Source organism: Anopheles stephensi, chromosome 3, assembly GCF_013141755.1.
Source record: "Anopheles stephensi strain Indian chromosome 3, UCI_ANSTEP_V1.0, whole genome shotgun sequence".
Lineage (NCBI taxonomy): Eukaryota > Metazoa > Arthropoda > Insecta > Diptera > Culicidae > Anopheles > Anopheles stephensi.
The window spans coordinates 32326474-32340508 of record NC_050203.1 but is presented as its reverse complement, the minus strand read 5'-3'; the positions used below and the strand labels follow the sequence as shown (position 1 = coordinate 32340508).

The window sequence follows — 14035 nt, the reverse complement described above, 5'->3', positions numbered from 1 at the left end:
TCGATGTGGCCGATCCAGGGAACGTTGGCTTGCTCCTATTTTAATTCAATTAAAATCCATTCTCCACCCACCGCCATTGCATGTGATCACGGCAACGCCAGTCCCATTTAACCTACCTATTCCCGCTGGATTCGCATGAGAGATTGTGTGCGGGGTGCCCGTTCCTACACGATCGTCATTCATTCACGCGTTTTGTTTCCGATTCCGGGATCGAAGTTGGGCGGGTGAAATTCCGAATACGAAGCGTCCGAAAAGACGCACACTCGGGAACTGGTCACCTGCTGGGCTTTACGGTGCGTGACCAGTGCATTAACTGTGATTTGTGAAGTTAATTTCCCTGCCAGGGCACAAGGTGCGTGCATTTCCCTTTTCCTTTTGTCTTTTAAGGTCTATCGAAGTGGGTTGACAATTTCTGCAGGTCAGCTGATTGGTGTGGAACCAACAGTTTCGTTTTGGGGGAAAAATGTGGAATGCTTTCTGATAATAACCGATAGCCCTTTATAGGTAGCGGTTCAATTTACGCTACTTCTTAAGGAACGGCTTTTTTCAACTATTTTACATGGATTGATATGCTTCCTGTAGGTTTCTACATGTTCTTATGTTTCAAATAGTCAATATTATTACGTACATTCAGTTAAAATGCAAGATTGTTAATCAAATTTGAATTGCGATTCTCTTAAAAAAATTAAGACACAACTTCTAATGAAATCACGGAACCGATTCGTCCATAGTTGCTGAATTATGCCGCTACCGCTTACGATAGCGCTACAAAGCGTTACGAAGCTTCCGCTTTGTGCCACATGGCGCTAGTGTATCATGCGTTACATGAAGATGATGATCGCACCGAGCGCACAATGGGTTTACAAGGTTTTAGATACGAAACGTTTTAATTTTGTAAATTGTTTTGATCAAAATTGTTTTTTTTTTTAGATTTTAATAAAAATGTAAGAATTTAAAACAAGTAAGATCCCAGCATAAGATCACTCTTAACCAGTATAAAAAAGAATGATGTATTGTTAATTAATCTGAGGTTCGATCATCAATAAATAGACAATATCAATAGTGCAAAGGTACCATTTTTTAAATTTTATCACAATTTAACGTTGATTCAAAATCACAATTTGACAGAATTCACACTGACCTTGATAGTAAAACCGCTTTCCCAACTGACCAGCTGCTGCGGCAGCTGCTACTGCTGCCGCTGTTAACCCACTCGAGGGATGCTGAATCGAGTGCTGTTGCTGTTGTTGCTGATGCTGCTGTTGCTGCTGGGCCTGTGTCACCGATTGCTGATGTGCTTGTTGTTGCTGCTGCTGCTGCTGTTGTTGTTGCTGTTGCTGCTGCTGCTGTTGCTGGTGTTGTAAATGCACAAGTTGTTGTTGCGATTGTTGGTGTTGCTGACTGGCAGCGTGATGTTGTGATGGTCCCGGTAAGGTATGTTGTGGGTGCTGTTGGTTTTGTGACTGTTGTTGCTGCTGCTGCTGCTGTTGATGCTGTTGCGTAGTGTTGTGTTGATTACTAGCAGCTGCGGCGGCCGCTGCAATTGCAATGCTGTACGAGTTTTCGTTGTAAAGCCGCTGATAGTTAGGGAAGGACCAATTGTTGCTGTTCGATCGTCCAGGCGAAGGACCCGGCGAGCTGCCCGTTCCGGTTACGGTTGCATTTGTGTTGGTGATGTGATTTTGCAGCTGTTGCGAAACGGCCCAAGGGTTCGAGCGTCCACCAGCGTCCCCATGTTGGTGTTGGTTCGGGTGTTGCTGATGCTGTCCGTGTTGTTGCATATGCTGCTGCAGGTGAGATCTGTTCGGGGAAGGTTGTTGGTGTTGTCCTTGGTGTTGTTGTTGTTGCTGCTGCTGCTGTTGTTGTTGCTGCTGCTGGGGAGCCTGATGAAGTTCGAGATCTGTGTCACAGTCGGAGGCGGACACGGTCGCCTGGGCAAGCTCCTCATCGGTCAAGGACTCGCTGCGGGCAGGTCCACTCTCATCCGAGGACATCCGATAGTATCCGGCCATAGCGGCGGCACTTGGACCGGCCGGCGGTTCGTAATAGTTGCCACAGGCTGTCTCTGTACCCATACTGAGTTGAGCCTCACGTACACTCGCACAGTTTCTGAATCAGCAAATAGTATGCTCACAAATATACGTCCAAACTATATCCTTTCGATTCGATTTACAGTTGGGAATAATCGTTTTCTCTCTCAAATGGCAGTTTTATATATGTATTCCCAGAAATAGTTTTAACAGGACTGGTAGCGCGAGCACCACTCACTTAACGATTCACCGGACTCAGAATCGGTTCGTTGCACCACTTCTGCAACTTTTGGCAGTAGAACGATACACGACCAGTTCTGCACATTTTTTCTCTTCAAAGTTGAATCTCAACGTTCAAAACCGGGTTGCAGAATCTACCTTTAATATCCTTTGTGCTTTCACACCTCTGTTTTATATTTTAGCTACACTTTTTCTTGCATTCACTTCACACTTCACGTGTATTACACAAACGTTACTAATGGAGACATGATATAGTGCACAGATAAATATTTGTTTCTTTTTCTCCAAGCGTTTTGTTTTGTCTTCGTCAAGCGTATGATTCAACACGGTCACAAGTATATAGCAAAGCTGTAAATGTATGGAACAGAAAAGCCAGAAAAAAGACAAAATACCATTTGGTTGTGACACAAAGAGTTGTGTCCTTGGAAAGGAAAACCAAACCCTTAGCTACACTAGTAAAAGGATCGTAAATTTTAACTGTATCGATCTAATAACTTGAACGGCCTTAATTTTATTCTAAATTTTCATAGTTTCAGTAACCAAAAGCTAGTGAACCTCACAAGTAAATTCAGAAAACCTGCAAACTCCTAAAACTTCACCATCTGTAACTGACCACTTTTCGTTAAACCTTTTGATCGATTCCGGATCAAAACTGTATAATTCACTTCTGCTCTATTTGATCTCTCACACGCAGTGCTGCTGCACGGGTAAGCAACGCAATAGCTCACGAAGAAATCACACACACAAAAAACCACCAACGACCAGACCCCGGGGGCTTATAGACAAACCATCAGCGAGCGCTTCCGGAATGGAACTGTTTCGCGATCGCACCGTTAAGCGTCCCGGTCTCATCGAACTGGTACGCTGCCGGGAGTCGGGAGTTCGGCCATCGAAGCAAGCACGTTTCGGGCACGCAGCTCAACAAAACCCGTCAGGACGAACCACATCCGCACACGGCGCAAATCCCGCTCATGCTGGAGAAAATGTGACCACCCGGGGAAGTCTTTGCCTTTCTTTCGCCTTCCAAGCTCAAGCTTTCATTCACATTTTGCAGCCGGTTGTGCCTCGTGCCGAAAGGAAAATGTTCCCCTCCTTCCTCCCTTCGTGTCCTTTGCCCTACCCTTTGTTAACTTTCTCTCCCTCCCTTTCCCACCCCCCCCCCCGCAAGAAGAAAACTAACGGGCTGGAAGGAAAGAAATGGAACATTCCTTATGGCTTCCGTTTAGTTCACCGCCAATGGGGATACCCACACAGAAACGCACCGCGAACAAATGCCGTACGAAAAAGAAATCCCGAACCTTTCCACGAATACGACCGGTGAAAGAAGTGCCTCGAATGGCTTTGAAAGCTCACCTAGAACTGGTGCTCGGGAAGCGCAGGAACGGTCGAACAGTTTGCAGCAACCCTCGACTTCAAGTGTGTGTGTGTGTGTGTTGGGCAGGGGGATTGGAGGTGAGAGCTGGAGAGGCATCGGTCACGTTAGTCAGACGCGCTTTGCGACTTGGGGCGACTAGACGGCACCACCACTTGCCAATGCTTTTGCTATTGTGTGTCAGCCACCAGCCGCCTCCATCGCACCGAGGAAACATGAGGATCACACCACTACTCCCACCAGAACACCAGCGGGGGTGGAAAGAGGGTTGAGGGTGGTTTTGTTGTTCGTGTCACGCGGATGAAGACACGATCCAATCGACGGGTAACGTATAAAAAAAAGGTTGGTAAAACAAAACGCCTTCCATATTCCGATGCGTGTATTTGTGTGTCGCGAAGAGCTGAACTGTTGTGGACCGATGTGGATGAGCTCCGTCTATGTTATTCATATGTATGCGCAATGCACGTGGCAATCCATGTTTTGCACACCCTTCTTCCATCCACCCACTCCCTCTCTCTCCCTCTCTCCCGCTACCCGTTTGCCGGTGAATTTATATTCATTTTTCCCATCCATCACGCTCTTGTGTCTAGCAGATTCTAGTCAGCGAGACGCGCTCTCGGCAACGTGCCTTTCTACGTGCGGGGTCGGTTTTCATCATCCACTCACCACCATCCCACCTGCCCACCTGGGTGGGTGGCTCGATTGCGAGTGCGTGTGAGTGTAGCAGGAGAAAAACGATAGAAACGATTCCTGCAATTGGCATCGACTCGCATATACACACAACTGCAAATGGTTTGAGTGAGTTCGTTCCGGCGCTTGTATTGCGAGTCACCCGCAAACAGGGGAAGAGGTTATTTATTTTAAATTCAAACCAGTCCACCCTACAGCTGTGTATGAGCAATATGATACGCGCGACCACAGTAATGAGTGATGGAATCCTTGTTTGGGAGAAGAAAATTTTGCCGAAGGAAAACCCTATGTCTTCGTCAGTTATTGTAGCGAACAGAAAGGGACGGGGAAATGTGTCAATTGCAGCGCCAAGACTGATGTGTGTTTGATAACGGCTGCATATGACTTACACTCGAACACGGCACAGAAATTACTCGAAGCAGCAGGTATTTCTGTGTCAAAGTTTCTTCCAGAAAAGAACGTTTTCCATTGTACAAAATTAAAACGCGTAATTCCGGCGCTAGCGTCTAAATTAACCAGGGCAGATGAAACGAGTTTGAACCCTTCGGTATGCGCTAAATTATAACCACAAAAACCCTTTTGCTTGCTTTTGTCATTGCACTTGCACTGCTTCGCGGAGGCTGTTGACTTTCGAGTTATGCAGAGAAAATTAATACATTTCTGCCGGAATTGAGCACGGATAGAATAGAAATGGTGTTGCATGTTGGAGAGTAGCGTTGGCGCTTCCCAGGATAATATTTCTTTAATTAAACAGATTGGTATGAAGAAAATGATATACTTAGAGAGCTCTGGAGCTCTGTTGACAAAGATATTATTTTTGAGTTTTGTTTTTTGGTTTACGAGAAATAGAGTTGAAAAGTTTAATTAACGCAGCATACAAACCTCACGCATTACACTGGTTAGACATTTATTAGTACTCACAAAGGATTCTGGCATGTCCTGTACCAGCATTTAGTAGAACGTTTCATCGAGTTGACACTTACCTGAAAACAAAAAAGATAAAAATTGTATTTTAATATTATTTTCCAAACTTTTTTGTGTATTATTTAACTTAATTTTTTTTTGTTTATTGAATTTTGGTATTGAATATTTTAAATATAATAATTATTTTAATTTTCAATTAACTTTTCTGCTTTAAAAATGCTTTGCAACAATTCCCGTTAGCCGTAAAACTGATAAATAATTTTTTAATTAATTCACTTTCTCACATGTATAAACGCATCCGAGCATGCATCTCAGTAAACGCATCCCGAACAGCATCCTCCATCGGTCCCACCATATGGAGAGGTGTATTTTAATATTTGAAATAAATTTATCCCGTATCGGCGTCTAATGGGCCGAAAGCTAAATCAATTCTGGCTCATTTTCATCAATGCGGCTCGATCGCTCTCGCACAAACCACTGTCGTATGAATTTCAAATTTGCACGTTCCCTGAGCGACTGTTTGAGAGCCTTTCTATTGTGCCGGCAGGAGGGCATAGACTCAAACCACCGATTCAGTACCGATTCGATCTAATGTAAGCGCTGGTGCTATTGGTTTGTAGCCAACCACCATACCTCTTGTTCAAGGAGAAGCTAAGTTAATCCTCCAACAAGGATCCTCCCAAAACTTCAACAGGTTTAGCCACGAACCACAGCGCACAGGTCGCGAGGAAGTCAACTGTTTTTGTTTACGTCCAGCCCGATGGTTGACCGTTCGCGGTGCCGGTGTGGCGAGTGGCAATAAAATTTCACACATCCGGACGACGCTCACATTCAACAGATCGCACACACATCGCCGAATGTTTCCGTTCTTCAACGCACCCCCGCGCGCGCACACTCGCCCGAGAGGAATCGATGCCGTATCGCCCTAATCGCCACACACCATCATTCGGAGCTGTCTCACTCTGCCCTTCCGGAACGCACGCTACAGACAACGGTAGTCACGTTTTCCGAACACGTGTCACGCGGTTTTGCCGCTCCATCTGTGTGACGCTCGGTTCGGGGTTGGGTGGGAACCAAGGGATGGCCCGGCTTTATCTCCCTGCTTTCCACCACACTTTTGGTCGAGTTTGTCTGGTGTTGGTGCGCGATTGCGCTGTGTTTCTCGCAGGTAGAGTGACGCTGGTTTTTGCGAGAGGCGTTATCTGTTCGTTATCTTGTAACGGTGTAACGCTTTGAAACTGAATTCTTTTTCAGTTGTGAGTTCGCCTTGGAAGAGCATAGACCTTTAGTGGCGTTTTTATCAATACTTTATGAGATGAAAAGAATAATATCTTCAAAAATTCGATTGTATTTGCTAAGATCTATTCTATAATTTTAAGCTCAGGCATAAATTGCCTTAACTCGATAGCATGATTTTGTATTTTATTCGTTTGTTTGATTAATATGAGAGCGATTGTGAAAAAAATCGAATCAAATATAAATAGATATTTAATATAGAACTATCGAAATGGACGTTATGCGTAATATATAGATAAATAAATAACTAAATAAATAGCAAAAAACTTCAAATCATATTTAAAAGTCACGCTCGATGTGCAACGATTTAGTCAGCAGCGCCACCTGTAGGGAAAAGTATGCAATTTCAACGACGAGCGTTTGTTGTTGAAATATTTCAAGCTCTGAAACCTTTCATCGATGGAGTTTTGCGTGATTAATTTGAAACTCGTTGTTAAAATAAAATAAGCATTAAATACTTCGGTTTTGACTTTTTTACTTATGTTAAAAGTGAAAAGAGACCTCTAAAGAGTGATTTAATTTTTACGAAGGAATTTATTCTTTAGACGATGCAACATTCAATGTTATATTACTAGGATCAAGGATATCACCACAATTTGCTCATGAAGAGAACACGTTTCATACAAAATAAGAATGAAAAGATAATATTTTTGTTAAACATTACATGGCACAACATACACTTCAGATTAACTTCAAATCAACTAAATCATTACCCTCTGTCCATTTGCTCTTCTCTTCAATCCAGAAACCATCTGTTTTCTCTATCCCGACCGAGATTCCATATCCTTGAACCTGCCCAGAAACACCATCGTCCTTAGCCACGTGACGACGCACATCCCGGGTGTGCCCGCTCTTTTCACTAGTATTGTATCCATTGCCTTCCAATACAGGTGTCTGGGCACGTGATTCCGAAGGTTTTTGCACTTGTATTCCCGAAGGATGTTTCTACATGTTCGTGCAAATGCCTTGGCTCCCCGTTCCAACGAGCAGTGGAAAAATACATTGGACCGAGTATACTTTACGCGCATAAGCAAAAAAGAACGCAAAACAACGTCCTGCCTGTATGTCCTTCAGTGTGTCGACCAGCCGGGTCGGAGTTTGCTGAGGCGTGCTTTAAATGAGGAGATGTTTAAATTTCAGGTTTTTGGTGTAGAAAGAAATATGGTAAAACTTTCGATAGCACTTCAATCAAGCTTCTTAATGCATGGGACGATGTTTCACTTGCGAGACGAAACACATCGACGTCAAACACGAGAAGAACCATTCAGCATTTCCCATTTTCCATGGAATTCCCACATGAGAGATTGATGGTTTGGAGTTTTTGGACTGTAGGTAAATAGTACTGCATAGTAAGGACTGGTGGACGGAATTCTCTTTCGTGCCCTGCCATTCCGAGAAAAGAGAAAGAAACATTTGTATATTTGATTTATACTCCTGTCCGTGCGGGAGGGGAAAAACTTGGTCTCTGAAGGGAAAAACGCTTTTCGTAACTGAAAATGTTGCGTAGCATAAGTGAAAGTGTTTCTGGTTTGTATAGAACATTGCTCACAATAATTTTGAGGCTTAAATTTCCATAACGAAAACAGAAATAGGTCAGAATAAGTGTATTTCCCCTTTTCTTGACCTCATCAATTGAACGCCAAAATCTCCAAGTCACTAAAGCTATAAAACTCGCTCTTTTCTTTCACTAAAACATAACACCTCGTTCCAGTTCCGGCTAACAGCAGCAAAAAAAAGGCGACCGATAACAACCACACGTTAATAGATGGGGCCACACCTTGAACAAACTGTTGATTTATGACATAATCGCGATGACACGCTCTTAACGTTTGGAGCTTCAATGAGGGTGGGGAAATTGCAATCTTATCCGGTGCGATTACAGCGTACGGGTTGGAATTTGCAACAGTAGAAAAAGGAACGACCAAAAAAAGCATATCACACCCAAAGAAAAACCTCACCATGCAGCTCCTGTGTTTGCCGAACGGGGTTGGTTTGAGCCGATTTGGCAAAAGCCGGGAAGAACCAGTACACTGCAGTCAGGTATTATGACATTGGGTTAAAAATGAAGCGTACGCTTATCATCAGAAGCGGAGGAAAGGCTTTGCGAACGCACGATGACAGCAAATAAAATCCCTCAATCCCTTAAAAGGGTTAAGGGAAAATATTGGTCACAGGAATCGGTTTATCCGTATTTTAACATTTAAAATATAAAATCGACGGATTGACAAAAATATCTTATATAAAAATTATAAACTAAATAATATAGATAATATTTTGTAGTGCAAAACTCGTTTTAAAAATCAATATATATCTGTCCAGTAGTGAGGTCCAACTACAAGGTATTAAGTTTTGTAAACCATTAGATTAAGGACGGTGAGATTGCCGAAGCGATCGCACTTCACACGGCAGGACTGGGGTTCAAATCCCATCCAAGGCCACCCCTCCGTAGGCAGGATTGAAAGACTATCCCGCTGCGAGTAAAATCAAGTCACAAGAAGCCAGGCTGAGACCTTTCGAGATTGTAGAGCCAAGAAGGAAAAAGAAGAAACCATTAGATGGCCGAAGTAACCCAAGATGTGTCCATGCCAACAAGAAGAAGAAGGATATATGTCCCAATTCAAATTAAGTTATTTTTCCATACATATGATACAAATGTGATGAGCAGCACTGAACCCCTTGACGCAAGAAAACTATGCCAAACAACATTGTAGAGTTGTTTTCAGTACATGACCGCTTCGTACTTCCTCTAATCATCAACTATGTCCGATCGGTCGGTTTGATTGATTTACAACCCCACCTCTTCCCGCCCTTTCAAATCAATTTCCCTTCAGAAGCACATCTCCTTCCTAACGTCATGCTTCTGCGGACTGTTTTCTGCCTTCATACAAACACTTGCACATCACTCCAACTAGCTTATCGTCCTGCGCTGCGCGGTACGGCGACCAGCCGCCATGTTTCGGGCTCTTTCTAATCAAGCAGACAACCCCGATGGCCATGGGGAAGCTGATGTTCATGGGCACCTTTTTTGCGTCATCTTCCAATCGGAAGAGCGAGAGAGAGAGAGAGTCCATTCATGACCTCCGAAGCCAAGGTAACGCGCACCGCAATCACCACAACACCGTCATCCGATGTCCGAAATTATCACGCGTCACTGATAAGCCGCACGCAGGCACACAGCAAAAGGGAATCTGCACACACAAAAAAAACACAAACCGTCCACGCTGGATGCAAAGTTCACGTGATGTTCCGCTGCTCTTGATGTCTCAAACGGCTGACGTCGTGTGTGTGTGTGTGGCTGGGTGGATGCGCAAACAAGACCCACATGGGTACGCACATGGATTAGAGCAGAAGATCGTCAGTATCGTGCCCCATCGTGGTCTAGCGCTAATCTATACGGCAAACGAGCCGTCTCATGGCTGCCAAACATGGCGAACGCAGGGGAAGCTAACTATTTCACCCGCTTAGTACCATTTGGCTGGATGGCTCCTGACAATCACTTTATGACGAAATGCTGACCGCTTGCTAACCTGACGAAGCAAAGTCGAGCCTCCAGACGGGTCGCGCATAGCAACCCTCAACCTGCTACGCATGTACAGCGTCCGCGTAACGAGGTCGTTACCAAGCTGCGTCGGCAGGGCAGACGATGAGTTCGCACTTTGGTGTGAAAGGAAAAAAAAGCTGGTGTGTTGTTTGCTCTCCGGTGGTTCAAGCCGGTGATAGGATGCAGTGGAGGTGGAAGCCCGTAGACGGGTGGGACGTACCAGAAGGAAGTATGGGCGGGAATGAAAATAGAGCAGATAGCTGATAATTGAATCGGTCTTGGTTTAAAATTAGAGCAGTTAAACCATTACTAGTGGAATTTAGAACACGTATTGGAAATTGAAGTGACATTATTGAATTTTAGGCTTAAAATAATTCTGAAAATAGTCTCGGACCTATTTAATTAATTAGCGGTAGATAACCTCACATTTTCTATGCATGTTGATATATAGAGAAGGTTCTCTTTTAATCCGTTTAATACAAACATAGGGCGGTCCGGTGGTATATGTGACAACGGCACCAGTCTTCATACGGCTGGACCGGGGCTCAATTCCCATCTGAGCCGTTCCCCCGTAGTGAGAACCAGAAATCGTAAACCAGAAATCGCAGGCATTACCATTAATTACCGCAGGCATTAAGAGTTCGTAAGGTCAAGAAGAGAGAGAGACATCTTCTTAATATGGTAATTTGACAATAAAAAATTTTAAAAACTAAACTAAAACAAAATATGTAAATATACCATCTGCGAATACCAAAAATCGGTTGTACTATTTGAAAACAAACCGCCACTCAAACTGCTCGAATTCTGTTGTCCCGGTGGTGAGTGTCGCCTCGCAAGGCGCATGTCACGCGGGAACAAGTTTACAATTCCTATTGTTTTATTTACATACATCCTTATCTGTATGTGTTGGTTGTAAAGCTGCTCTCGCTCTCTAAACAACACATTCTCTCTTACTCTCCGCCAAACGATTCTCTGAGTATTCGGAAAAGCTTTCCTAAATGTTGAGTTACGCACAGAAGCTTTGTGGCACTCATTTTCCGACCTGCTCGTGCTCGTATGCCACTTAAGAGAGAGAGAGCGAACTACCACACGTTGAGTTTTGTTTGCGTAGGAGTAAAGCAACATAAACATTGGGAAGCTTTGCCGTACCTACACTCGCAAGCAGAAGTGTTACAATAACAACTTTACGAGGGATCTAGTTGAAGCTTTAGCACGCAACGAGAATTTTGCTCCCTCAATTGTTTGCTCTCTCTCTATCTCATTCTGTACGGTGATTTCATTAGCATTTTTATGATGTCTGTAAGGTCATAAAATTATGTTTCTCTCCTTTTTTGGACAACTCGTTTCAGTTGCTGCCTGGGTTTATCTGAGCAAAAAGGTCCTTCGTTTTGATCCTTTAACCCGCCACAGATCGAGGACCGACCGGGGTCTTTCGACCGGGGAAAATGTAAGGTCAAGGCAAATTTCCCCAGTGACCGACTATGCCGGCTATGCTGTCGGACCCAACCATTGTACCGCTGCGCTGGTTTATCAAAGGTTCCACGAATATGAGTGTGGCTAGAGTTTGAAGCGATATTGCAACATTTTATGCTAACAACTCCCATTTCACTCTCTTCACGCAAAGGATGTAACGAGCAAACTGTGGGACAAAAACAATCAACCAACGAGAGAGAGATAGTTCAACCACCAACAACATTGAATCCCGGTCCCTCGGTGAGAGCGAAACGCGAACCAACGCGTCGGAAAAGTTATACGGAAGGGATAAAAAGGGAAAGAGCCGCCTTTAATAATGCAGCGGCAGGTTAGAATAAATGACGACCCCCCTTCGAATGACGTCATAGTCGGCTTTTCTCACGCGCTTTCTCTAGCTCAGGACACGCTGGGTTGGGAATATCTAGAATCTTTATGAGTCTCTCGCTCTCTCTCTCTCTCTCTGTTACATGTCGCTTTGACATTGGAACTCCTACACCCGTTCGCGTACCGAACCGACGTCACTGCGGAACTGGTCGTGAAGCAAACAAACCGGGACGCATTACATCAGGCACACCGGGACAGGCTAACGGATGTACCGGGCCAATTTTTCGCCTGTCCACTTGGCATGACATTTTCGGCCAGATGTTGTTGTGCTGTTGTTTCGGGGTATATTTTTCTGATGACTCATGCGACCGTCCGACTGCGGACGATATTGTTGCGAGTGTCGCAGTATTCGGCTGGGTGAGGAATGTTTCGTTCTAATGCGGGGGAACCTAAACATTCAAAATCGAATAGAAATGCGTACTGCCTACAAAACAGGGTTGTCAACAGCAATGGTTTGATGAGGGCAACATATTTCAATAGTTGCTTGGTAATTGTATTACTAACAAGAGGATTTTGTAGGTGGTTTGTATACAAAGGGGTGTTGAAGAATATAAGATTCTTTAGAGTGAGAAAGACCACGATTGAAGTGCTATAAACTTTGTTGTAAGAAATTCATAACAAGATCAACTTTGCTGATGATCAAGAACAAGAACGATCAGTTTAGACCCACATTCCTCTGTATTGTGAACACACACACACAATCCATTGAGAAAACACGATCAATCGACAAGATCTCCGACAATTTCGCTCACCCATCGATCGGACGGATATTTACCCAAAATCATCCACACCACCTCACCGACCTCTGCTTACCACGGAATCGCGGGCATCATTCACCACCGCCGTACCAAAAAATCCGTTTACCGATCCGATTGGCAGCAACAACAAAAAGGCAACGCTTTCCATTTCCTTTTCCACCCAATAAACACGTGGTGCCGGAGACGGAGTCACGAGTTTAAATATTTATCCACCCCGGAACCGCATCACATGATTCAAGTAGCGCTAGCCGTGAGCAAAGGCGCGAACTGCGATAAAAAAGAACTGCACCTGACTCTGGGGCGTCATTTCAGGGCGGGAAGAGTTGAGCTCTAGTAGCGCAACTGTTGTTTAGATTTTGGCACCAAGCCGACGCAACCGGCCGCGTTTCCTCAAGGTGAGGATTTAATTTATCGCGTTTCACTCCAGTCCAGTCAAGACGCAACACGCAAACGGGGGTTGAAATGCACGTCCACGTTGAATTGAATGAACCACACGCTGCCCAGTATGATCACCGTGATGGTGAAGTGAGCCAGTGGTTTGACATTATCTTCCAAATAAAAGCAATCCTCACATGACGCATGGGGCGAAGGTTGAGGTGCGTATTTATTCTCCTCCATTTTTTGTTACCCCCTTTCGTACCCCCTGCTTCTCTTAAAGACTAAATATACCCTACGTACGGTGCGCAACGCGCCTATCTTATCTTATCGACACTAGTTGCGGCTAGAAATTGGTGTCGCTAGGCACCACACCAGGGTTAAGATGGATGGAATGTGTCGTTTTGTAACTTAGAAAAACGCATCGATACCACTGGCCGGCGTGTCGCATCGTACGCGCATTGCAGAGGAAATATGATGGAACGCCTGCAGGAGGAAGACGTCCCAGAATGCTTCTTCGCAAGAGGTAGCTCTCAATTAGGTTGAGAAGCGAGATGGATGTTTGCGTAGATAACATTCCTGCAGGAGAGCAAATCATAAAGCTAACTACACCATCAATATGGCATACTGTTGCCCAAACGGTCCGCGCATAGGTACACACGGTAATTGTACTATTGACATGTGTAAATGACACTTATAAACGTGTTTGAGTGTTTTGGGCAAGATGAGTTATTTTCCTACCAGGGAAAGGTGCAATAAAATGGGAAGAGATTAGATGTCCACGTGTCAGCATAAGCCTTGAGTAAATAAACGATTGGAATGCATTAAGCTAAAGGAATCATATTTGTCGTGTCGACCAGAGACATGTACATAAAGCAAGACATTATCTGTAAAATATTTGAAGAATGTGAAGATGATCAACATGTTGATGAAATTACAATGAAAACCAACA

The 14035-nt window shown here is 44.3% G+C and overlaps 1 protein-coding gene across 8 annotated transcripts in view; it reads right to left on the bottom strand.

The window, feature by feature from the left end:
- Nucleotides 1-14035, bottom strand: part of LOC118509539 (thyrotroph embryonic factor) — a 158757-nt gene that overhangs the window by 56093 nt on the left and 88629 nt on the right. Inside the window, exons 1-2 of one of the 8 annotated variants that reach the window (XM_036050272.1) lie at nt 3521-3633; nt 1142-2505 (exon numbers count right to left, since the gene is read on the bottom strand). The exons of 2 other annotated variants lie outside the window; for them this stretch is intronic. In XM_036050272.1, coding sequence (XP_035906165.1) covers nt 1142-2075 — 934 coding nt within the window. In that variant the 5' untranslated portion in view covers nt 2076-2505; nt 3521-3633. Of the gene's footprint in view, nt 1-1141; nt 3413-3520; nt 3634-14035 lie in introns of those variants that run through there. 5 more of the 8 variants (XM_036050273.1, XM_036050271.1, XM_036050274.1 and 2 more) reach the window with 5 other exon arrangements.